At 41.5% G+C, this 25,827-nt stretch overlaps 1 protein-coding gene and 1 long non-coding RNA gene across 3 annotated transcripts in view; one reads left to right on the top strand and one right to left on the bottom strand.

Moving 5' to 3' along the window:
• krt222 (keratin 222) overlaps nucleotides 1-25,514 on the bottom strand; it is a 32,854-nt gene extending 7,340 nt beyond the window's left edge. The window contains exons 1-8 of one of the 2 annotated variants that reach the window (XM_026169738.2): nucleotides 24,253-25,514; nucleotides 23,827-24,030; nucleotides 16,471-16,553; nucleotides 10,452-10,605; nucleotides 9,010-9,306; nucleotides 5,234-5,359; nucleotides 3,332-3,552; nucleotides 352-572 (exon numbers count right to left, since the gene is read on the bottom strand). In XM_026169738.2, the coding sequence (XP_026025523.1) occupies nucleotides 352-572; nucleotides 3,332-3,552; nucleotides 5,234-5,359; nucleotides 9,010-9,306; nucleotides 10,452-10,605; nucleotides 16,471-16,553; nucleotides 23,827-24,030 (1,306 nt within the window). In that variant the 5' untranslated portion in view covers nucleotides 24,253-25,514. Of the gene's footprint in view, nucleotides 1-351; nucleotides 573-3,331; nucleotides 3,553-5,233; nucleotides 5,360-9,009; nucleotides 9,307-10,451; nucleotides 10,606-16,470; nucleotides 16,554-17,456; nucleotides 17,606-23,826; nucleotides 24,031-24,252 lie in introns of those variants that run through there. The other variant, XM_026169739.2, reaches the window with a different exon arrangement.
• LOC145429362 (uncharacterized) lies at nucleotides 17,895-19,067 on the top strand. The gene is made up of 2 exons (XR_013909590.1): nucleotides 17,895-18,132; nucleotides 18,737-19,067. It is a non-coding gene; the product is annotated as an uncharacterized LOC145429362 (long non-coding RNA).
• Nucleotides 25,515-25,827: the final 313 nt, after the last annotated feature.

Below are 25,827 nucleotides of genomic sequence, written 5' to 3'. Positions count from 1 at the left end.
CCAGAAGTCACCATAATTAAAAAGAAATGGGTTGGAGAGCTAAATTGTAACGCTATCGAGTTCTGTTAGCTTCATCAATTTTGCAGACAAAACACTTATTCCCACATAGCAAAGTTGGTATGGCCCGGATCTGGCCCACACAATATGCTTACACATTCTTTGCACATACCGCAAAGAATGATGGCCCTTTGGTGGCCCAGATCTGGTTTGCCAGAGGTGGCTCACACATGGGCCAGCACAAGGCCTAATGTGTCACATTGGCTCATTTAATTATGACACACTGTATGAGAGACACCTTAAATCAAAGAGGGACTGGTTTGCTCCGCACAGCGAGGTAAATGTGTGTCTTACCTGTGAGTATCACCAGGCTTCGCTGTCTGTACAGTATGCTTTTCTTCAGCCCATTTTCTGTTGGGAGGAGTGAAGGTATGTCAGGGAGGGGCTCTGACTTGGGTTCGTCTGGAGTAACGGCGAGGTCACTGAAACCATTTTCAAGTCCATTCTCCTTTGGCTCCACGACTGAAGACCTCCATGGCCGCAGAACCATCGGCTGTGCAGTACGACCCATGTATCTGCAGGCACATGAAGACGTAAAGATGTGTAATATATGTACGACTCGGACGGCGGGAGGGATCTGTGGCGGCACTATATCCCTTGAAGTCTGATTGTTTCCATGTTTGACACCAAGTTGTCATATCATGAGTTCACAGTTCTTTACTTTCGCTTCTCTGTAGAATGAAGGATACAGCACCTATGGTTGTAACCAGACTGCTGGTCGTTAGCTCTCCGCTCTGCGTTCATATCCACAGTAATGTAGAAGCCACGACTGCTAATACATGTTTATGCAGGCAGGAGGTCTGTCTCCAATTAAAGCCATTATAACTTCCTGAAGTTACTACTAATTTTCAAGTCGTTTGATACTTCCATACCACCCCAACTGCTTCTTAGTCATCTGCTTTCATCATGTCATTTTAATTCCCAGGAAATTCCCATCCTTTATGCTAATGTGAAACGAAAAGCAGATTAGCTGAAGACTGTGGGAGGGATAAACACAGAAAAGGCAACAAAAAAAAGGTATCAATTTAAACAAGTTTGGCCAACTGGAAACACATGAACAGGTTTAATAAAAAACAACTGAATGGAATTTTATTCACAACAAGGTGCTTTATACTGTAAAGAAACCCCACCAAACAATCCTCTAAGAGCAAGCACGTGGCAAACATAAAACCAGGCCTCAAACCAGCACCTCTCTTAGGGCTGTCAAAAAGGAAATCCTCAGATGTTAATCCGTACTAAAAATTGCTTTTAGATGTTCCAAAAAATTTGATTCTGTTCATCTGGACGTAGAGTTTTCAGTGGGAGAAACGTTTCGTCACTCATCCAAGTGACTTCTTCAGTCTCAGCCGACTGCAGGTTTCCCCAATCTTACAAATTGGAGGTTCATTTTCAACTATGCACACAATTTGGAAAACACGAAGCTCATGAAGTGTAACAGTAACATCACTCAAACCCCATTTCCCGGTCTCACTCAGATGTCATCGTTCTGCACACTTCGCTCACCTGCAGGAACACCGGACATCAAAATGTAACATCCTGGTTGCCAATTAGCCTCGCTCATGTTGCGCCTGTTTAAACTCCGCTGGAAGAACAATTCAGTGGGTGAAACGAGCACAAATGAAGAACGTAACGTCACACTTGGAAGGCGGATGATGAATATGAGAATCAAAAGAACTGGAAATTATAATAAGTCGTTTAAAAAATATATAGCCATTAAAACACGGTTTGATGTTTTTACCACACGAGCGTTTCTTTGATGTTCTATAAGACATAAGCATAGAACAGCAGTGTGTATTATTTTGGGGGGAGGATTCAGTTTGAATAGAGAGAGCGTTGTTTTGAGGCCTTTGATGTGTGGAGTTTTGACAAAGCAGTCTGTATTCAGAGTTTGGAGAAACTGAGCCACAGTTTCTAGAAATTTGGGAACTATTATCAGCAGAACTACCTTTTTCTGACATTACTGTTGGTAACGTTGCGCTATCATTTTAAAAGTTTGCTTTGTGTTTTGCATACTTGTGAATGTTGGCAGGTGTTAGCATGCTAACAGTGAGTTGGACAGACCATCCAAAGTGTGTGCTCAGGTTGTGAGAGCAGTTGGAGCCAAATGATGCAGCACAGTGCAATGTGTCCTACAACCTCACTGACACACGAGCATGACTTCTGTTGTTGTTATTTAACAATTCATCTGCGATATTAACACAGTGTGGTGCAAAAGACAATGGTGATGTATTCTCTGGACTGAGCAGATGATCTAAAAGCATTGTGGCGCGACCTTTCAGAATCATCTTTTGTGCTTTTTATTCGGTAAATACCCATTTCACAAACCTCAGCGGTTTTATGTGCTGAAGCTTCAGTGAGACTTGTTTTTAATGCGTGCAGATGCTCTGCTCTCTCATTTTTTCTTGTTTTATTGTGTTTTATCCCACTCAATGCCGCCCTTCTCAAATATGACTAAACAATAGAAATTTCATATGCGTCCTGCCCGTCCTTGCATCATCGTCATTAATCTAAAGAGATGAGACAAATCAAAGGCAGCACTCCACTCTGCCCGTAACCTATGTGGCATAAAGTCAAAGTGATGTCTCCTAGCTATAAAACGTCAGCAGTGCGGTTGATGCAGCAAATGTGTTGAAGCATCTCAGAAGAGTCTAGCGTCCAAATGGAAGGAGATAATTAAAGGCCCCGTCAGGTGAGCTGAATATTCCCCTATAAAACAACTTGGCGCTTGCAGAAAAAGCCAGACAAAGACGCCTCTACTGTCTGGATTCTGTCAGCTCATGTAATTAAAGACAGCTGGATTTTCAGGCTATGAATCGGAGAGTTTGTCATCTTCATTTCAGTTTAACAGAAATGTTTATGTGCCACTATGTTGTATGGGCGGACAGCAGGGCCTGAGTACGTCTCAACTTGCAATTATTGTGGATTTTGAATTTGTATTCAGGTAAATTCAACATAATCCAAAAGATAAAGGTTAAGCTTTGAAAGTGTCAACTCATAAAAGCTTGACAGCTCAAGTTAAAGAAAACAAACAAGAAGTAATTTTGTTTACTTTGTGCATTACTTCTGACAATGACGCTTCTAACTTGCTCACGGCACTAAAGCGCGTGCCAAGTTTGTCAGACTCTGCTGCTTGATGCGCGATCTTTTTCTTTTTCTCAAGGAAGACATTTCATTAAACTGTAAAGACAAGGAAGAACTCTAAAACCACAAAATTCCAGCTCAAACAACCCTCCTGTCTTCTTTTAAGATTCCTCGCCCTTTGTCTCGCGCTCACCTTCCCTCCTCGCGCTCCAGCAGACGGCGGTAAGTAGCAATCTCTCTCTCCAGCCTCATCTTAGTGTTGAGAAGCTGATTGTGGCGCTGACGCTGGGTGGCCAACCCGCTCCTCACCTGCTCGAGCTCGCTCTCCAGCCCAGCGATCACCTGGGAAAGATCCTGCAGCTGGCTGGAGTAGAGCCTCTGGGTGTGCTGGAGGGACGTTTCCAGGCCTTTCTCCTAGACGCCAGAGAATAAAGACCTGTTTGGATCATGACTTGATGGTCTTTGTTTTCTTAAAAAGGAATGCAGTGAATACAAAACGATATTAAATAAAACAATTTTACAAATTCACCTAAATATATCAAGACTTTTAAAACTTTCGTGTCAACAATGAATCGAAACGCTTTAGCGCTCAGAGCTCTCCAGATGGAGCGGTTAGACGACGGTAAACTCAGCGTTTTTAAATTTAAGGGGGATTCTGTGCAGCTTTTTAATTTATCATCAACCAGCAAAATTAAAGTCATGACTCTTTTCCCAGTTTTAATAATTAGGTGCTTCTAGAAAGCATTGTACATAGAAGAGGAAATGTTACGCTGCTCTGTGGGCATACGAAAGGTCACTTTGTTAACTAGTGTATCAAATTGACAAGGCTAAAAACTTAGTTAGGACTGGATCAGGTGACTAGCAGTTTAATGCTTGTTTTATGCTGTTCTTGTCTTTCTATGCTCCTCTCTTTGTCTCCTCACCTTCAAACTGTTCATAGCAGACTGCTCTTCCTCCCTAAGCCTCTGTCATGGTCCTGGGTCAGTGACCCAGCGCTTTAAGTTTATTATTATCATTTTCTAGTTTATTATTATGATGATTATTATTGTTTGAGTTCTACGTGTTATATTCGGTCTGCCTCTGAGTCTGAGTCTGTATCTCTGTCTGTCTATGGTGTCTGTTTGTGAATCTGTCTGTTCAGTTCAGCGTCTTGTCTGGTTCCCTGTGTCTGAGTTTCCTGTTTTATTGTGAAGGTCCGTGTCTTATGTGAGTGTGCTGAGTTTACGTTTCCCTGTCTCGTCAGCTGTGATTTCTCCCAGGTGTGTTCCCCTCCTGTCTCTCATCCCTTGATTACTGCCGTCTGTGTATTTAAGCCCTGTGTTTCTCTGTGTTAGTATCGTACCTTCAACTAGCTGTGTGTTCTGCTTCCGTGTTTCTTTTCTAGTGTTTCAGTCCTCAGTTCCACTATTATGACCTTTATTTTCTTTTAGTGAGTTTAGTTTGTACGAGGTTTCTCCAAGCAATAAAGCTGCGCTTTAAGTCTCACTTCCGTGTCTGAGTTCTGCATTTTGGGTCCACCACTCCTGCTTGCCTGCCTGCCACACAGCCAACCATGACAGCCTCGTTCTATTGAAGGTTTCTTCCTGTTAAAAATGAGTTCTTCCTTCCCACCATTGCCAACCCACAGTTCACAGGGGTTTGTCTGATCTTTAGAGGGTTTTTTCTAATTCCGTGGGTTCATTCACATCCATAATGTAAAATTGTATTAAAGCAGCAGTTGGGAATTAAATAAACTGAACTGAAATTAAACTGAATGAGTTTTTTTTAATATTCATAACTTTCTTCTTTTTATTCCAGTTTTCATTCCTTAGATTTTCCATGAATTGCAGTTATGGAATCAGTTACACAATGTTTATGAAAGCAGCTCTGAAAATGAAGAAATAATAATAATAAAGTATCTGTGATTGAAAGATAGAAACCTTATGTATATCTTGGCACAGATGTATTAAAACTCCCTTTAGTTGCTAAATTGAAACATTACGCAAAAACAGTATTTTTTCTTGTTATTGTCGTCTTTTCACAGGCAGTCTGCCGTGTGGTGTTGAAGCAGTGTTAACAGTGTGAATGATAACTTTAGATATTTGTTTTTTCTTACCAAAGCATGTAGGGTCTCAATCTCCACTTGCAGCGAGTGCCACTGCTTCCTGGCCTCGGCTAGCTCGGCCCGTGCCTCCCTCAGGGCGGCGCCGCCGAGGCTCACCTGCGCCCACGCTGCCTCCTCCTGCACAACGAGAGGGGAGCCAGATGTTTAAAGAGGTGTGAATCCCAGCACCACCACCCTCTTCGCCAAACACTCACACAACTACCTAGTTTTCCCTTATAGAACACACTCAAGTGGTTTCATATTTGTGTTAATGTAAAGTAGCTGATGAGATGCAATTGTTGGGTTTAATATCTGTACTATGTAAACGAAACAGAGGCCTGTTCACACAATGACACACACACACACACACACACACACACACACCTCATGAGTAAGTACTTTTTCCCACTGGCACCGTCAGACAACACAGAGGCGAAGCAGTCACAGGTGGTGCCTTTGGTGATGTGTGTTTCAGTGCAAGGTAAACAGACAGCGTGTACACACAGCTGTCCACACACTGTACAGCTGTGAGGCGTTTCACACCCTTCGTCCTCGCCCCGTTAAAACGCAGCAGAGCGGTGAAGCTGTCTCAGCACTTATGACAATATTTTGACAGATAAAACAAAGTTACGCAAGATACTTCCTGTATAATTTGTTACTTCACTGACTCCATTTATCAGTTGCAACAAATTTAAAAAAATATCTTTAATCAAGGAGACATTCATTTAGGGCAATATTAGCTGAAATCAGCAGCTCATTGATGATAACACCGGCAAACAAGACCTGACCTGACAGTGGATTTAAAAGGGACTCCTTACATATGCTTGCATATACATAGATTTTTATTTGAAAGTTGAGCATACACTTGAAACGAGCTATATATGACACCTACATCATACACATATATCATCTATATCCAACAGAAGATAAGCACTAGAAGTAAAATCCAAACAAAAACTCTTACAGAAGAGGTTGTGTTGGTGTTGTGTTATATTACATAAGAACATATCAGTGAGTTATTAATGGGGCCGTTATATGTGGAGCATGTTGACGCTGAAATCTGTTCTTGGAGTTAAATTATTATGTGTATTATATCACTGGGTTAACATTATTGTTCTGGAACAGCTCATTCATGTGTGTGCTTTATATACTGTTGACATGTGTTTGGGTAAATATTTGCATTTGATCTGCTTTCATATGCGGTACATTTTTTAAAATTCTACAGTTTTTTGTTCTTATTCCTGTTTTTGCTTTTCTTTTCATCCTGTTATGTTTTTAATTTGTGCATAATGCTGTTCGTTGCCTGGTCAGACTCACGCTTGCATACCGTGAAACATCAGTGCACCACATTCTCCTCACTTATACAGCACTATGGAAAGTCTTTTCATCTTCATTTCCAGTAGCAAGAAAACTGCAGAATATGACATCATCTTGACATTATTACAGTTATACAAAGCTTGAATTGCATCTGCTGCGATTCCAATCCAGGCTTTTAAGAAAATCTAAATATAAACTTTTGTTTGTTCAGAGACAACTCCAATTGGCGCCTTTAAGCTTAAAGAGCTTTACTGTCATTGAACGTGATGACAGAAGTCATGCATGGATGGAGGTTTGGATTCTTTAGTCTATTTTGCACTCAGACTTTGACGTTTCATAAGGTAAACATTGTAAATGTTCCCGGGGACAACGAGGCTGCTCTGTATAATCTTACACGGTATCCAGACAGCTCCTCCTAAAATTAAACCTACATATTATTATATTATCTTTCTGTCTTGTGGAGCTCTTTATACTTTGTTTCAGCAACCAGATTACTGTCTCTGAAATAACCTATTACTGCTGCGCTTTTTATGTTATTTTTGGCACTTTGAACACCATAAAGTGATTGTCCAGTGTGCAGAAGCAAATGCTGATGTCTACTCAGCTAAAATCTCCAGAACCAGGCAGTTCACAATGTAGACACAGAGCGTAAACTCTGGTGTGTGCACTTAAGATCTAAAACAGATAATTATTCGGCAGAGGTGCAGAAATTAGGATAGATTATTTGCCAAATACATATTTGGCAAATAATCTATCCTAATTTCTAATATTTTTGCTTGCTTAGTTTAATTAGCAGGTAAAATACAAACAGAGGCTCCTAATGCTGTACAGGGAGTTGTGGTCCTGGGTAACGGACCGAGTGTCTTAAGTTTATAGATTTTGTATTTTTGTTTTATCTGAATGTCTGTGAAGGTTCTCAGTCATCCAGGTCATCGTAGTCAAAGGAGCTTGCAAAGAAAAGCGTCTGGACTTCTTTAAGTTGCTTGAAGACGTTTCACCTCTCATCCAAGAAGCTTCTTCAGTTCTAAGGTCAAATGGTGGGACTCCCCACCAGGTCAAATCTGGGACTCTCCACCATTTGACCTTAGAACTGAAGAAGCTTCTCGGATGAGAGGTGAAACGTCTTCAAGCAACTTAAAGAAGTCCAGATGTTTTATCTGAATGTCTTCTGGCAATTCTTAGTCTTCCTTTGTTCCTTAGTTCCTGGTTATAATCTTTGGTTACTGTTCTTTATATATTTTTCAGTTTAGTTCCATTCTCAGTTTTTGGTAGTTTAGAGTTTAGTTTCACACTTTTGTGTAATTCCCCCGTATTGTGTTCATTTGTGTCTGTTTCCCCATTCAGTTTTATTTCACCTCCTTTTTTATTTTGATAAGTCATCTGTCCTTGTGCCTTGCATTCACTTTACTTCCCCTCGTCTCATCTTCCCCATTTGTTGTGCTTCCTACAGCTGTGTCCAATTCCCAATATCCCTCAGTGTGTGTACAAGCCCAGTCAGTCCTTTGTCGGTGCATTTGTTATTCCTTCCTGTCCTGTTTCCTGGTTGGTTTGTTTTTTCCTCCTTCTGGATTTAGTTACCTTTTGGACTTTGTTTTCCTTGAACTGTCTACACGTACTCATTAAAGGTATTCTTTGAGTTTTCCACCTGCCCGTGTGTTAGTCTGACTTCTGGAGTCCACATCCACACATAACAGGACAACAAGAAGCAGTTGTCCATGTATTGATAAATCAGTTAAAGTATATTAACTGCTCACGACCCCCACAAAACAATTCATTTTAGCTACGCAAACGTCCCTTGCCTTAATTCCTACAGATTAGAGGAAAAGAAGAACTCCTCTGAAACAAGCCAAACGCAGTCTTTGAATCTTTGAATGATTTTTTATTGCCGTGTTGTCAGCTCTTGACTGCTGCATTGTGCTGCTGTTAGTGGGTCTGATGTAAACAGCAGAATTTAATAAAACCTGCCCTGATTTAGTGCCGTGGTCGCTCTCAGCCCTTGGTGAAGGCACTTTATTGTTGCTGTCAGACCAAAGTCATGGTGCTGTGGAATAATAAACAGCTTCTGGACTGTGTTTTTCCCAGAAAAGAGGCCAGCTGAGCTAAAATAAGAGTGGAAACGTCAAAACAAAACAAAGCTGCTATTACTAGACACAGGATGAGGATGCTTAGGTTGTATTTTGGGTTGTAAATATTTAATGAAGGTGAGGGATCATTCACACAGACCACCACTACTGTGTTTAGATGAAGAGAGAAAGGAGACAAACACACAATCTGCACACAAACAGGCCATATAGCAAGGAAGGAGAGGTTTCAAGCTTTTTATCCCAGTCAACAAATACCAGCGGGGCACATGCATCACCCTGCCTGTGGGACAGCCTGGAGTTGGTCCTGAGGGTGTGTCGGACCGGCACAGATCAGGACCATTGTCCTCAGAAAAGACAAGTGAAGATTGTGTAAGAGTGGATGCGTACCTCGCTGAGGGCTCCTCTGTGTGTTCTGGATGCTGCTGCTGCTCCAGCTCCAGCATGAGGAGGCCCGACCAAGCCGGGGGCTGGATTTGAGATGGCGCCCAGGCCGAGGTGTCTCTCCCCCGGGCTGGGGAGTCTGCTCTGTTCGCACTGCGCTCTGATTCGGTCGAGGAGCTGGGTGAGCTCCATCCCTGTGCCATCCTCCTCCTCCCTTCCTCCTGCTGCTGCTGCTGCTGCCGTGGCCGTCGCTAACAGAGCATCACAGGAGCTGGCCCGCTGCAGCTGCAGAGCCCGGGCTGCCTGCAAAACAGCCAACCAGGGGGAGGGAGAGAGAAAGGGAGCAGAGAGAGAGGGGAGGGTGAAGGATGGTAAAAAATACAGGCGAGACAAAAAGAGAGATGAGAGTTGGATTAAAATAAATTCTGAATGAAAAAGGTGAGTAAAATGCAAAGGAGAAAAAAGTGGGAACACATGTGGAGAGACAAGGAGAGGAAGAGTAAGCAGGGATCAATACCACATTTATGCATATGTGTGTGCACGAAAGGATCCTGAAAGTGAGGGAGGGGAGTATTAGTCAGCAGGAATGAGAAAATGAAGATAAGGAGGGAGGAAAGAAAAGATGGAGGAGGGACGGACGAGGTCACTGTGAGCTGTTTCTCACACAAGGAAAAAAAGTGCTCATGCACACCCAGTCATTACAGGACTATTATGTCGAGGTTGGAACAGATCACTTATAATTTACGTGTTATTATAACAAGTATTCCTATAATTAGAGATCTAAATAGGACTATTACACACATTTTATATATCATAACCACTTAAGGGTCATGTAGCGTTCACGAGAGGAGCACATCTGTGGAGGTCAGAGTGAAGGGACAAACAAAGACTGTGTGGAAATTGTTTTTCATCCTGTTTTTAATGTGAGAGATCGAGACAGCAGATGCAGTTAATAGACAGTCCCTTGAAAATGTGCCTCATCATGTACCTCTTTTCCACAGCCACTGACAATAAAGGCTTCAAAGGCCTTAAGTTTGTTACATGCCGATGGCAGCTTTTTGGCACCACAATGTTTTTGCAGTGGAAACGTGTGAAAACTGGTTATAGACTTGTAGGGGCTGGTTTCTGCTCTCTTTTCCAGCCACTACAAGATGACAGTTTGAATCCAGCACCAACGAGAAAATGTCAACTCATTCCTCCAAACATGCAGGTACTGTAATTTCCTGCCTCTTCGCTTCTTCTTCCTCTACTCTGTCTCAGAATTACTGAGTTTTGCAGCCTCCAGGGACCCTGAATGTTCTCGCTGAAGTTATAGGGGTGAGCTAGTTTCTACTTTGGAACACAGTTACTACTGTGCATGCAGATGGAAAAGCACGGGAGGACAGAAAAGAGAGCAAAGTTAAAAAGACAAATGAATGAGAAGGCAAGACAGAAGAACATTTAATGACCTCAAATTCCCGGTGCATCTCCTGCAGCTCTGTCATGGAGCGGTGAACCTCTGCATGCAGTATCATGCTGCTGTGATCTGCCGTCCTCTTGGTCTCCCTGAGCAGAGCCACCTCTTCCTCCAGACGCCTGGTGTTCCTCTCTTCGGTCTCGCACCTGCGAGGGGATATTGACACATATCGACCTAGTTTTATTATTTAAACAGTAAAATGCATGAACACACCAACCACCCGGCATCCATTCACATTGTTTTCTGGGGGAAAACTTGCATTTTTGAGGCCATTACAAAAATATGAATTCATCCTAATTTCAACCTTAACTAAATATGCCTGCTGAGCAATTTATGATTGATTAGAGGACCAGCTAACATCTAACTGGTGCAAAACCAGTCCAGGGTAGCATCTGCTTTAATCTGGTTCAGTTCAAACTGGAAGTTTAGCAGATCATGTGCAGCCAATGTTTAATAAAATGGAATAAGCTGATAAACACACCAGAATAAGATGAAAGACACCACATGAATTAAAATTAATGAATAATGATTCAAGTTAAATTCCAGGTTTTTGTTTGATTAGTTGTGATTTTTAGATAATCTTCTAATTTAAAACATTTGAAAGGTACTTTATAGATGACAAAAAGTCAAAAGCTTTTTGTGTTTTATTATAAATCACTGCTTGCAGCCTACCTGGAGTACCTTCAGGACTCACCACAGGATCACAGCTCACACTGTGGCAAGCATTTAAATTGAGGTTTGATCGCTACTGTGCATCAAATGTTTGACCTTTGTATTGAAATCTGTGTTGTAAGATTCAACCTTTGCTTTTCCAGTTAACTGCTTCAGAGAAGTGTAAACGGGTTAAAAATGTGTCATTTTTATTTCAACTTGTAAATCTGGTGAAAAACATCTTGATTAATCCTGAATTTGTGAGTGAAATGCTCATATGCACTGTTTGTGACATGCCAGGGTCCAAAGTGGCGCAGTGATAAACAATGCTCCCTCACAAGAGGAAGGATCTGGGTTTGAATCTGCCAGTAGTCTGGCAATTTTGCAGCGGAGGTATGTTCAAAGTCATGTTTTATTTATCGCTCCGGCTCGAGACCGAGCTAATTTAGCAACTGAAATGACTGAGTAGGGCAATTTGAAAGTAAACTAAGAAAACACCCCAGAAATTCTCATCATTGGTCCAGACAACATGGAGGAAGATCGCAGAGAAGGTTGATGTGACAGGCTGAGACAGAGACAGATGATCCCTAAAGAGACCAGGCAGGAAGAGGAAGAAGAGGGCGACGATGACAACACGACAAGCATTTTTGAGAAACATGTAAATAAGGTCACCCGATCCCTGGTACTACCACCTGAGGGTCGGTATAATCCACACTGAGTTTTAGCACTCAGCTTTTCCTCTTGGACAGATTATTGTAAAGCTCTTTTACAAGCTATTAATCAAAAATCGATCAATAGACTTCAAATCACTCAAAATGCAGCAGTAAGACTTTTTTCAGGAACTAATGAAAGTGTCTAAAAATATTGCACAGATTTTACTGACTCTACACTGGCTGTTCATTAGTGTGAATGCTTGAAAAGCATTCACAGTATTGTTCTTCTAATCTTTATTATTCCGTTTTATCTATTCCGTACGTTTTTTGTACTCCTACTCCTTCAAAACCGTTCAACTTAGAAAAACCATTCAAACACCATTAGATTCCTCTTCTTTTGGACATGACTGCTTCTACTTTTCTCATTTTTAACATTTATATTTTTAATTTTATTCAACTTTATTCAACAAAAATTTCCCATGTATTTCAATGGGGAGACCCTTCAAATTCTCATTCAACTTACTTATTTTTAAACTCCTACTACTTCCACATACGTTGACATAGAGCCACCATTCAAACTTTAAAACGAAGACAAGACATTCAACTATTCAACTTGTATTTATCTTTTCAATATCTATTATACTTTTTCTTCAGTTCCAGTTTAAGTTTCATGATGTTTTTTCACCCGTTTCAGAGTTTATAATGGGTGTGTATGGGACGGAATGTTGGGGCTAGAGTGAGACAGCTCAACTGCTAGAGTGAGAGGAGCAAAAAAATTAATCTTAAAATCTTTTTTAAAACTGCTGCTGTGTCCACAGCGTTTGCTCTACAGCCATCATTTTACCCTCAAAACGTAGCCATCGTTGTCCTCTTTCATCCAATGTGTTTACTATTGTAATATGTGTTATGGTTCTTTCGTAAATGTCACCAATGCACAGCCTCCTCCCTCCAACTCTTCCATAGACTCTAATGTTAAAACGGCTCAGAAGGTTCGTTTGAAAATCAGAAGAGCATGGTGTCTTTCCACTGTCACCACGTCCATATAATAAGCTCCACAGGCATGAAAACTGAGAATTAGGTAGACTAGACATTGCTGTCGCTCACGGTGAAAGAATTTTGTCAATACGACTTTTACTTTTCATTTGGGAGCGATTTGTTTCGGCCTGACTTTTCTGTTCATTTTAAGCAGCAAAAGTGAGGCGCATGTCTGTGTACGTGTGTATGGAGCCATTGGGTGCAGTCACTATAGCAACCAGGCTCACACCTGCCTGCTTAACGAGCTCTGCCTGCCACTGTACCAAGATTCAACTTAAACACTTCTCTTTCAACTGCTGCTGTGTCCACAGTGTTACAGCCATCATTTTACCCTCAAATTGTCGCCATTATTGTTCTCTTTCCAACACCGTGTCTTTCAAAGCTCAGGCATTTAAACTTTTTAAACTGTGTGGATCAAAGTGGAGGGATCACATTTGAGTCATTCAGTGATTCAAAGAATATGACCTTTTAATATTCATTCAGATGTTTTCTGACTCTAAATGTTCTTTTCTCATTTCTTAGGGTTTTCTAATTTACATTTAAAACATTTTCAGTTTTTTTCCAACTCCTTCTTCTGTGTAACCTTCAGCTTTTAGCAGTTCAGCACCTTTGTTTTCAGGTTAAATTCGTTTTTTTTTTTGTTTTTTTTTATCTCATTCAATATTTTTAACTCAAAATTCAGCAATTAATTCATTTCAGTGCATACATTCAGATTCAAGCATTCACACTGCAGTTTCTTCAGAAAATGCACTTTCTAGTTAGTTTTACAATTGTTTCCAAGATTTTGCTTCTTACTCTTAAAGCTCTTTGTGGCCTTGTTCCAGAATACACTGGAACCTTGTGCCAACCAGTGCATGGCCCGAGATCCTCAGGCAGGAACCAGTTAACTGCTCCCACCTCACAAAAGTAAAGACAAAAGTAAATTCAATTCAATTTAATTCAACTTTAATTTTATAGCGTGAAATCAAATCTATCGCCACAAGGTGCGTTTGTAAGGTAAGGACCCGATGATAATAAAGAGAAAACCCAAACAATCAGACGACCTCCCGTGGTGACATACTTGGCGACAGTGGGAAGGAAAAACTCCCCTTTAAAAGAAAGAAACCTGTTAAATCCTCTGCCACAATACATTTGGTTCGACGGAAAGAAAACTGGACAAAAGATGAATCTCAACAGGGAGCTAGTTCCACAGAAGGGCCCTGTGGCCCCTCCCTGAGCCTGGTTCTGTTGGAGGTTTCTTCCTGTTAAAAGTGAGTTTTTCCTTCCCACTGTCGTCAAAGTGCTTGCTCATAGGGGGTCATATGATTGTTGGATTTTTCTCTGTATGTATTATTGTAGGGGCTACCTTACAATATCAAGCGCCTTGAGGCGACTGTTGTTGTGATTTGGTGCTGTGTAAATAAAATTGAATTGAACTGAACTGAGAAAGGACCCAAGTGCAGGCACTGACAAATGACGTATTGCGAGTGAGCTTTAATTACAGTGGGGAAAACGAAACACAAACAAAAGCTGAACATGGCAGCAACTAAACTGAAACAAAACCTAAACTGGGTGAAACTAAAGTGATACAAAGGAACAAAAGCCTGGGACTAGAAACTCGGGACATAAAACATAACAACCTGAGACATGGCGCCTGGAGCACAGAGAAATGCAACAGGTAATGCACAGAGAGGAAGACACAGGGCTTAAATACACAGGCAGGACAATGAGAGGATGGTGAACAGGTGGGAACACAGCTGGGACAAATCAGACATAATAAGACAAAGGAAGCAAAGCAGAATACACTAACATAAGACAAGGACTATCAAAGTAAAACAGGAAGCATGAGACATTCACAGAGACGCAGACTCAGAGACACGGACTAGACACTGAGACATGACTGACATGATGCACTGTGGAACACAGGGAAGACACAGTGAGCGAAACTAGGAGATAGAACAACAAATATAGTATAAACACAAACCCAGCCATGAATAACAAATAATCAAGGAATATAACTTAATCAAACACAAAACACTGGGTCACAGACTCAATGCCATGATAAACTGTAGTTGCTTCCTTCAAGCTTTAAAGACTGAGTCACATCCTATCTACAGCTTTCAACTCAAATCAATTTACTTTTATTTATATAGCGCTAAATCACAACAACAGTTGCCTCAAGGTGTTTTATATTTCAAGGTAAAGACCCTGCAATAATACAAAGAAAACAGAGAAAACCCCAAAATTCATGTGACCCCCTATGAGCAAGCGTTTTGGCAGCAGTGGGGAGGAAAAACTCCCTTTTAAGAAACCTCCAGCAGAACTACGCTAAGGGAGGGGAGGGGTGGGTCATCTGCTGCAACCAGTTTTAAGCCTCATCTTAAAAGTAGAGATAGTGTCTCTCTCCTGAATCCAAAGTCTTATACTGTTTTCTTTGCCTTGGACAGATATTCTAAAAATTATTCAAAAAGGGGTTTTAATATGAAATCTTTATGATTTCATGTTAATCTTTATGAATATGAGATCTTTATGCCATAATTCAGAGTTCTTCAGAGTTCACTATCACAGAGACAGTATGTGAGCTATAAACATCCTTCAAAGCATTAAGTTTGCCTGTCTGCTCTGTTATCAAACCACATACTTGAGGATATCTCTGAATCTTGCTCTAAGTCTTATAGCAATGGTTCACTGCACAACATCACAATGTAGTGGTTAAAAGTGGATAATTACAAATAAAATCAGACCACAAAACTTTCCATTACCCTAGCCACATCAAAGATCCAGTTCCTGGAATAAACTACAAAGAGCAGGAGAAAAATTCTCTGTAGGAAACATTTTCATTATTAAAAATATCAGAGCACATACAAACATATGGCTAACCCCACCCAGTCACTCGAAGGTCAAGTATTGACTAATGCAAACAGCAATTCTAAGAATAGCTAGTGAGTGTCTAACCAGGGGCTGGAGTCTCTGGTATCAGCTGGAAGTTTTTATTTCACCCCATGACTGTGAGTCATTGCGCTGCAGAAATGATAACTAAAAGAGAAAAGGACATAAAAAGACCTTGGAGTCATCCTAGTGCATCATAAACAGACAGATGGTCAGGAAACTCGTCAGGTGGAGGTATAAAAGGAAGAGACAGGTATTTCATCCACTGTCCTTTAGGGGTTAACATTCGACAGCAGGCGGGAGGTGTGTGAGGGAGGTAGAGGTGGTGCTGATGGTGGTGGTGGTGTGTGTGTGTGTGTGTGTGGGGGGGGGTGTCTGTGTCACTCTGCATCAATACATAAGTGAAAGCGCCGACGCGGCACAAAGTCAGGCAGGTTGGCTCACAGGAGCGGGAACTGGCCTGAGTGCGATAAAAGGGGAGCTGGAAAAGCATTGCAGCAGGATGAAAACAGGAAGTCTTTTATTCTGAACTCAACAGCTTTGCCTCAAACACTGAAACATCTTTATTGGCTGGTGATGATTATCCCATATTAGCGCCTGTCATCTGGTAAAAACTACCAATGGTACACAAACAAAACCATGTCTTTTGCCCACTGTGGCCGATTACTTTGGACATACAATACATGCAATAGGTTTATGCAATATGAAATCATACCTAATGCTAATTAATAATCAGAAAATTGTATTGATTGAGGAAGAGGAGCACTGGAGCTTCCAGGAAAATTAAAGCCAAATACAGCTGACCTGGCCTGGATGGCAGCCGCTCTGGACTTCATGCTGTCAGACTCTAAAGCCAGCTGAGCATTCTCCATCAGTAGTTTACCGACCTGACAAAGCAAAAAACAAAAAAACAAATAAGATGTGATTAGATTTGGAGGTCAAGGCAAAATCTAACCGGTGATTCTATACATACAGTTTCCATGTTCTGGTGGCATGATCAAAGCTACAGCTCTCTAAGAAACAAATCATGAGATGAAAGTCACAAAACTTGGAAAAAGTGGGAGAGCAAGTCGCGGCAGTGGTTAGCACCGCTGACTTTTAGGAAGAAGGTTCTGGGTTTGAATCTCGTGATCTCTGGACTCTTTTGTGTGGAGTCTGGTTATTTTCCACATTATAAGGCGCACTTAAAATCCTAATTTTCTCAAAAATCGACAGTGCGTATTATAATCCGGTGCGCCTGATGTATGAATTCTGGTTGTGCTTACTGACCTTTTATGTGGTACACGGCGCTCAAAATCTGTCAACAATGTTTTAGTAGGACTTTTGTGAGCTATGAAGCCGCACTGCTTGATAGATTTTCTGAGCCTCACGGCTACTGTAGTCAGGAGCCTCGCGGAGTAATCTGGGTCCTAAACTCCTTCTACTTCTGTCCCAAGGTCAAACGAACACTGCGGCATCACTGGGAGTTAAAAACTGTCTAAATTCTTTCATCTTTAATAAAATGATCAGCGTTACTGCTTTACTGGATGTAACAATTAAGTTTAACATCCAGGCATCCATGAAAACAGAATTTATTAAATTTAACGGAGTCAGAAGTTAGCAGGAAGTTAGCTCGCTAGTTTCCACCTACAGCTCGTCTATCATTTTCAACATAAATGAAGACAAAAAACTAAACAGCAGTGACTTTTTTAGGGTTGCTGAAGTTGGGCTAGCTGGTATGTAATGATGCGCTACGTGATCGCTAGCTACACAGCTATGTTAGCATAACAAACTGGAGGACGAATGCTAACCTTTTTTCCACTCTGTAAAAGTTAACGTGAGGGTTCCCGTTGTTTACGAACAAATGCAGTTGCATGGCAGAATGCTGTAAACGGACCAAACTTCAGGCAGGAGAACAACTGAGATAATCCATCCACAATAAGAGGTTAGTCATTAATATACTGCAGCAACATGGGAATAGAGCAGCTGCGAGAGAATTCAACATTAATGAATCAATGGTATGGAAGTACGGAGCCCTGCAAGGGACATGGGAGAGAAAAAAATTACGATGAACTTTTGCGAGATCTCGCAAAACTAACTCTGGATCTCGCAAAAGACAGATATCTCCGAAAATGTCAGAGCACTTTTGCAAATATGTGATGTCTGGAATTCAACTTTTGCGAGATCCCGAGTTACCGAGTTACCTTTGCGAGATCTCGCAAAAGTTCATCTTAATTTTTTTTTCTCCCATGTGTAACCACGGTAACTTCTGACCCCACTTCCGCCAGTCCCTTTATTGTGGCGGGAATGAATCCTGTATAAGTTCCGGGTCAATCAGCTGCATGTCCCTGCTCCTCTGGCTGCTGTTGTCCCTGTGGTTGGCGTACTTGTCAGATCACGACAAGTTTTGCACTACAGGCCAGTTGACAGCGTGCAATAACCCGGCCGATTCATTCATCTTTACACTACCTCACACTCGACTCAACGGTGAGTTATTTGTTTGTTTTGTTTTGTCACAATTAATGTACATGCGGAGCCGCGATCGCACATCCTACAATGCCGGTAAGCTAATGCTAGGCTAGCGACAGTAAGTGCAATTACTAGTGTCATCTATTGAATATTGTTGTTTTTGTTTATTCCATTATGGCCGAATGTTGATTTAACGTATCTAGAGTTGAATGAGTGATTTGATTTTTGTAGTTTTGTCCGTTTTGGATGTTTTTTGTTACTTTTCTGATGAAATGCCGAAACGGCCTATGAGATTTTGCATTGAGTTAAATTCCATTTACATTATTGAATCTGTTGCGCAACACCTGTGATTAAATGAGTTTTGTAAATATATTTGATTAACGTTGGATAATATTTATTAGCTTTAACGCTGATTGGATGGGACCCATGAGAATGTCTTTCTAGAATAGTATTTAGAATGACATTCATTATAAGAGATGATGGTTTATTGATTGTTGTATGAAACGTGGCATTGATTACTTGACTTTGTTATTTATGGATTTATTTTGTCACAGCAGTAGAATGCTGTTTCATTTTCTTCTGTGAATGATAATTTCTGTTTTTTTTTTTTTACCTTGTTTAGGTCAGGTTTTTTTTGTTCTCCCGCGATCAGCCCTGATCAGCGCGAGATGGCGAGCCACCCGACCACCGCTACGTTGCGGTAGGAATTGTGAACCTATGGACTGAATCACAAATTGTTGACACATGACCTATCACAGGTCCATGGAACTAAACTAAATCACATACTGGACTACACCTCATCCCACCTCCTTTTGGAACCTACTAAGCTGTTTTGTATTGTCAACATTATTTTTGTTTGTGATATATATGCATATGTTTTTATTTCTTTTGTACATCCGTCTATACACTTCTCATAACAAACATAATATATATATATATATATTTGAGCTCTACTTTTGTTTCCTGTGTTTTATTCACACCCTCAGGCTCCATAGTCGAATCTTATTCTGATAGCTCATTGTCTATGAGGCTGCAGTCAGGCGCCCTGGTCCTTTAACCGCGTTACACATGTCCCTTGTGGGGCTCCGTATGGAAGTGGAGGAAGCAAGAAGAATGAGTTGAGTAAAATTTGACTCATCTGACTGTTTTGTTTCGCTTAATGCGCCTTATAATCCGGCCTGCCTGATGGTCCGGTATTCTCCTAAACCCTGTGTGGGCTTACAAGTACTCAGGCTTGCTAAACAGTCCAAAAACATGCATGTTAGGTTAAGAGGTGATTCTAAATTGGTCGTACATAAAGAATCTAAATGCATAAAATAAAGTGCAATATGACTTTGTGTGAAAATGTAAATGTGGCTTGTAATCTAAAGCACTTTGAGTGGTCAGTGAGATTAAAAAGGAGCTATAAAAATGCCCAACCCATGCTATAGACGCCTCATGCTTGTAATCCATCCTACTTTGCATGCCAAAATCCCCATATTATCAGACGCACACAGACTCTGAAGAGATACTGTTATGAATTAGGCCTATTCAGAAGAAAACAAAGCATTTGTACATCAAAGGTGATGCGATTGACTCGATTCAGCTCACGCCCTTCCTCTTTGTACTTTTTAAATATAAATTACACTAATACCTCAAAATATAGCTTGTTGAATATAAACTTGATATATTTAATTTACAGGTAAAGCTAAACTCGATCCTTTGAGTGTTATTGCTCCTCATGTCACTTCTGCACTCAGAAAGCCAATCAGTGGTCCAGTTTGCACATCCTGTTTACATACTGTTCATGGGAGAGTTCATTTAGCATACACCTTCTGCAGGGATTTATATCAAATCCCACAATTTTTTATAATTTCTAATATTATTTTAATACAGCAAAGTAAAGTATAAAACATTGGATCCTTGTATTATATCAAACACAAGTCTTAACACGCCCTCATTCTCCTTTGTTTTCTTATGAGTACAAAACTTTTGAAAGAAGACACACCCTTGCTGAAAGAAAGCCAAAGATAACATCGACTATTCCACCATTTTTTTTTTTTTTTTTTTTTTTTTTACCATAAGCACCATTACAAGCTTCACTCATTATATGGATAGAACATTACAATCCCAGCTTCAGACTCCCGGTGAGGATGTGAGTCAGGAGACTGACAACATCATGGAGTAATGTCTGCCCCGTCTCCTGTGATGTAACTAAATTGAGCACTTCTTAAGAAGATAAATAGAGAACTAATCCCTAACATTTATATGGAAGCACTCCCTGGATCCTCAGACAATGAAGTTGGCTGAGTTTGTCTGTGGTAGTCATGGGAACATGTGAACAACTAATTAGTGTCTGTCAGTGACACCTACTTATGCACGGTGTAAAGAAAGTGACAGTAAATCCAGGGAGCAGCTCAAAACCATCAGTTGAGTCATGGGAGATCACTGCTGTTAGTCGTCGACTCAGCGCTTCCGCATTCTTTCTGTGGCAGCCATCAATCGTGGGTCTCTGTGGCAGCGTAATGATACGGGCACAAGACATATCTTTCTATATCTGTGGCGAGCCCTCTCACAGTACGCAAAACATCTTCGATTAGTCTCGTTGATACCAAGGCTGTTACAATGATAACTAATGTTAAAGGTAAAAAACTTGGGCGTGTGGTTCGACATGGTGCTCTCTTTCAGGTCTCATGTAACAGAGACAACAAAGTCCACCTTTTATCATTTAAGAAACATAATCAGACAAGTTTTGTCAAGCGACACTACAGAGGTTCTTGTCCATGCATTTGTGTCTTCGCGTATTTATTATTGTAATGCTCTCCTTTCTGGGCTACCAAAGAAAAGTTTTAGAGGTTTACAGATGGTTCAAAATGCAGCTGCTCGCATTTTAACTAAAACTGGGAAATCTGAGCACATTACCCCTGTACTGAGATCTCTTCATTGGCTACCTTGACAGGTTCAAGCAGATTTTAAGGTCCTGCTGCTCACCTACAAGGCTTCAAATGCACCTTCATACCTCTCTGACCTTGAAGACCCACTTGTTCACCCTGTCCTACATGTCAAAATTCCATGCCTTTTAGTTTTTAAATAGTTTATTATTATTATTATTATTATTATTATTAAGTCTAAAAGCATTTTACCTACCTGAAATGATTATTAGCTAAAAAAAAATGTTATGTATTATGTGAGTACAAGAAAATAATTATTAGAATATAATGTGTTAAATTGGCTTAGATGAGAGGGTCCAGCAATAGATCAGAGGAAGAGGGAAGCATTTGTTTGTGTGTTTTAGTTTGGTTTAGCTGTAGGCTTGAGAGTGTGTGTAATTGTGTAGAGGGAAAGGAATTTATGGAGACTGGGGGTCAGCCTGTCATAAAAGGAGACAGGAAGCTACAGTTGGGGGTTGCTGATGCTGATGCTTGTACCTTTAATAAAAACTCATAATTGTTATAACTTAGAAGCAGGTTTGCAGGAGACTCTCCACATGCTTATCTGTAAATGTAAGACAACAAGAGGCCAATGGCCCAGTGGATGCAGAGTCGGGGTCTCAGTGTTTGTAATATGTTAACTCTGTTTTGTATGTTGTGTAGAGGAATTTAGTGTAGCTTGGGTGAGGAGATTACTTTTATGACCGGCAGGAAGTCATGTACACAGAGACACACACACAGTGCTTTGACTGTTATGACGCACCCACACCTATATGCACACTCACTCACGTGCACTCACACTTACACACAGGTACGCGCACACACACTCACTCACGTGCACGTGCATACACACACAAACACAGAGTTTGCAGCACACCGTGGGGGTTTTATGATGGGGTCACTTCTATAAAGCTGACTGTAACAAACAAAGGAGTGGAAGATTTGCAGAGGGACACCGGCCTTGCGCGCCTCCCCTTCTCTTGCTTAACTGAAGATGAATGAAGATGAATAAAGGTTTTGTGAAAATGACTACTGAGTCCGGTGCCGTCTCTGGATGCCTCGAGGAATAAAAAAGAACTGATTTCGTAACAGTTTCAAAACTAATAAACCAGAAGCTTTATATCTACATGACATACAAGTCTTTAGTATTTGGCTTTTAGTATTGGACAATTGCAATGATTTGTTTTATTACATAATAAAGCAAAATCACATTTAGGAGGGGCCATAGGAGTCCAGTCAATGTGGATTGGGCTCTTGTTGAGGACTGAAACTGGCTTTGGGTAGGTGGAACGTCACCTGTCTGGTGGGGAAGGAGTGTGAGGTAGTTCTAGAGGCAGAGGGATACTGGGTATGGCTAAGTATAGTTAGACTCATCTCAGTGCACAACTTGGAACCAGTTAGTTGGAGCGGTTGGACTGACACTGAGAGGTGGCAGGCAGGGGTGGGTATATTTTTATCCCCTCGGTTCAGTGCCTGTAATTTGCAGCGATTATAAGCTGAACAGCATCTCAATGTACCCAGTAGGGTCCCTGAGTGGAGTCCTGGAAGATGCCCCATCTGCCCTACTCAGGGACCCCTGTGCTCACGAGGGCAATGACATTGTGACCTGGAGTTATGTGACTGGGAGGAACACCATGCTCGCACATAAGGGTGCCCATAAGTGCACAGGGTACCAGGACACCCTAGGCCTCATGTTGATGATTGGTTTTGTAATCATATCATCAGCTCAGCTGCTTGCTGAGGAGCACTGAAACTGAGAGGAGATCGAACCCCCGCCCCCCAAAAACATGTCGGCTGCAGCCCTTATGCACAACTTTCTCTATTTTGAAGTTAGCGTTACGCTTGTTCAAGTTTTTGTTCCATGCAAACGTCAATAGCATTAAGCAACACTAGCTAACCTTGACTTGTGAGCTACTAACCCCAAAATGCTGTCTTGGGTTGCTCCTGGAAGCGAATTGACTATATTATATTATAACTACCGGTATATTATAACATTGGACTGAGTTTGGCAGATGAAATAAAAAGTAAAAATCTTGCTGTGTGTTTATGAGCTATTTGAAACTGTTAACTACATTCTATAATAACCAAATCATGTTTTATGTGTCAGTGAAATGAGTGCACACACACAGTGACAGCTAACTTTGAATATAGCAGTGCAACAGCAGCAGCCTTCCTTCTTTGGACATGCCTGTTCTCCAGTGACTTCATGTCATATGCCATGACACGATTAATCGACGAGCAGCATTGTCTAGTCGACTAGCTTTTCACTTTAGCCTTTAGTAACTCATCTGATTCCTGTGGCCTGATATTTGTGATAAATTAACTTGTAGTTGTCAAATTATTTTATCAGCCGTGAATGAACTGTTGCCACATTCATGCAGCGTAGCAAAGTTACATCTAGCTTTCACATATTTAATTAAAAATGATCAACAACAGATTAAATTTGCGGTCCTTGTATGCAGTCCTAACAGGAACTTCAGAAATAAAAGGCAGTTCATTTTACAAACTGTGTGATGGTCTTAAAAACAGGGTGCCATTAACCACCTATCCTATCCTTTAACTAAACATGTGTTCGAGGCTGTTCACAGGATGCTGCATCCAGCTGTCATCGACACTACACTACACTGGACAATAGGCTGTGTTTTTACTGCACTCATTGTTTGATTATACACACCCACTCCTCTCCTGTGGCTGCAAGATGGCCTTGAGCTGATTATTATAAAGCCTGAGTAGAAATAATACTGCAGCACCACAATTATGTCAAACAGCTGTGAAATTTACATAACTCTTTATACCATCTGACCTGGGCACGGAGCTCCTTGACGGTCTGTTCCTGTTTGGACCAGTCCTGGGAACGCGCGGTGTTCCTGACCCCCCAGCTGGCTATCTGAGCCTCCAGCCGCTGGTTTTCTTCCTGCAGCCGGTTCACCTGCTCCAAGAAGCTCTTCAAGCGAGCATTCAGGCCCCACATTGTGTGACTGGAGTCCTGCAGCGAGTCCATGGACATCTGAGAGAGAGCGAATGTTTACAGTCACACGCAGTTGCTGAGCCTGTGAAATTTTCATACAGTCAAATGACGCAGCTGGTGGTGCCTGTGATGGCCAAACCTTTCAGGCAGTACGTGACTGACAGGCGTGTGTTCACAAGAGCTTACAACTTTCTCTGCAGTGTGAAACCCACACGCTGCCAAAGGCGTTTACAAGGTAAATGTTTACCTAGTGATACTCACCTGCAGCAACGTGGCCTTCCCTGAATGAAGCACAGTATATGTAAGTCACTCTGTTTGCCCGGTCACACAGTCCACCACTCCTCACAGCTTAGCTGCATTCCTCCACAGCGAGCTGGAGAGCACTTCCCACTGTGTCCCAGGTCATCGGCAGCAGGCCCCCGAGACAGAGCAGACAGGCTGGCCTGCCGGTATCAGCGTTCGCTTGTCTTCAGGGTCAGTCACGGCAGGGACGTTCCTCCCTGTCCCACCTCGGCCCCTCCCAGGCAGCATGTGGTCACCCGCTGGACACTGGACACAGTGCTTGCATCACCAACGCTCTGGGGTCCCTTTGTACTCTCTGATCCAGGATTACTGATCTGCTTTCAAACAGGCAGCAACACAAGCTGCGGAGGGAATGTTCAGGGAGACACAGTGACAGGACCTGAGTGTGTGTGTGTGTTTGTGTGAATGGTCCTGTAATGAGAAGTTACATTCACTGTAATGAATGTGAAGCCCGTGTCCCTGAACACTCTCTCACTCTTTGTGCAGACTTGCTCAATGACAGCCTTGGTTGGATGTGTTTGTGCTGTCTGGGCCAAAGGTTTTCTCTTCCAAATATTATTATGTGGTTTTTTTATATTCCCTTGGTTACAAGGACTGCAGATACGCTTTCTTAACTACTGTTTAAGCAGTTACTTGATGTCATCTGGAGTTTGTAGCTTTCTGTTGCTTTCAGCGGACAGACTCTGCGGCATCATCTTAGACTTCAATAATATCATGGAAATGGCTAATGTGTTATGATAAGAGAGGTATGTTTTTTTAAGGTGGGGTGTGGTTCAAACACTCTCTCCTCTCAATGTTTAAGAGGATAAACCCAGTAAAAACAACTGGGTGGGCCACTGTAACAGCTAGAAAAGAAAAAAAAACTAAAAACAAGGCTCGACGGAGGATTCAAAAGTGCATGTTAGAAGTGGATGGTGGGCGGGTCTAATGTCTGTAAGACAAAATCAAAATCAGCTGAACTCACATGAACTCACAAGCAGAATGACAGAGCTTCACTGCCATGAACAGATCCCTAAAGATCAAACTGAGGTGTTTTTTTCCACCCTGTTGCACATGAATTCATAACTGAAACTTGGCTTGTTTACCTGCGAATCTTTGGGTCAACTCTCTTTAAAGCCACAGCAGCCACCCAGGTTACTGCAGCTTTCAGCACTGCCTTTGGCATCAAAATTCTAAGCATAGTATTAAAGATGAACGTTGCTTTCAGCTCTGAAAAATTAACTTTGAACGTGCCCCGGGGGACAGCAATAAGGGTGACATTTAACTTACTTTAAATAAATAATTTTAAATAAATAAACACTGTAAAATTTGTATATGTACATGCATTCCTACCCCCCCCCACCCCCCTTGAATGTCTCCCTAATTCTGAGGTCTCAAGGATCGCAAGTTTGCAGAGACAGAGCAGGAGATGTAAGAAAAGTGCATGAAATTAAACGACCTTGTGTTTTATTTCTTGGGCTCTATTTTTGGGACTTTTAGAGAAGAGCAGGGTTTTTTCCCTTTTCTGTCACTTACTCGTATCACTTTAAGGTC

The sequence above is a fragment of the Astatotilapia calliptera genome, chromosome 6 (assembly GCF_964374335.1).
Source record: "Astatotilapia calliptera chromosome 6, fAstCal68.1, whole genome shotgun sequence".
Lineage (NCBI taxonomy): Eukaryota > Metazoa > Chordata > Actinopteri > Cichliformes > Cichlidae > Astatotilapia > Astatotilapia calliptera.
Note: the sequence above shows the minus strand (reverse complement) of the source record. Positions and strands in the feature narration are given on the sequence as shown.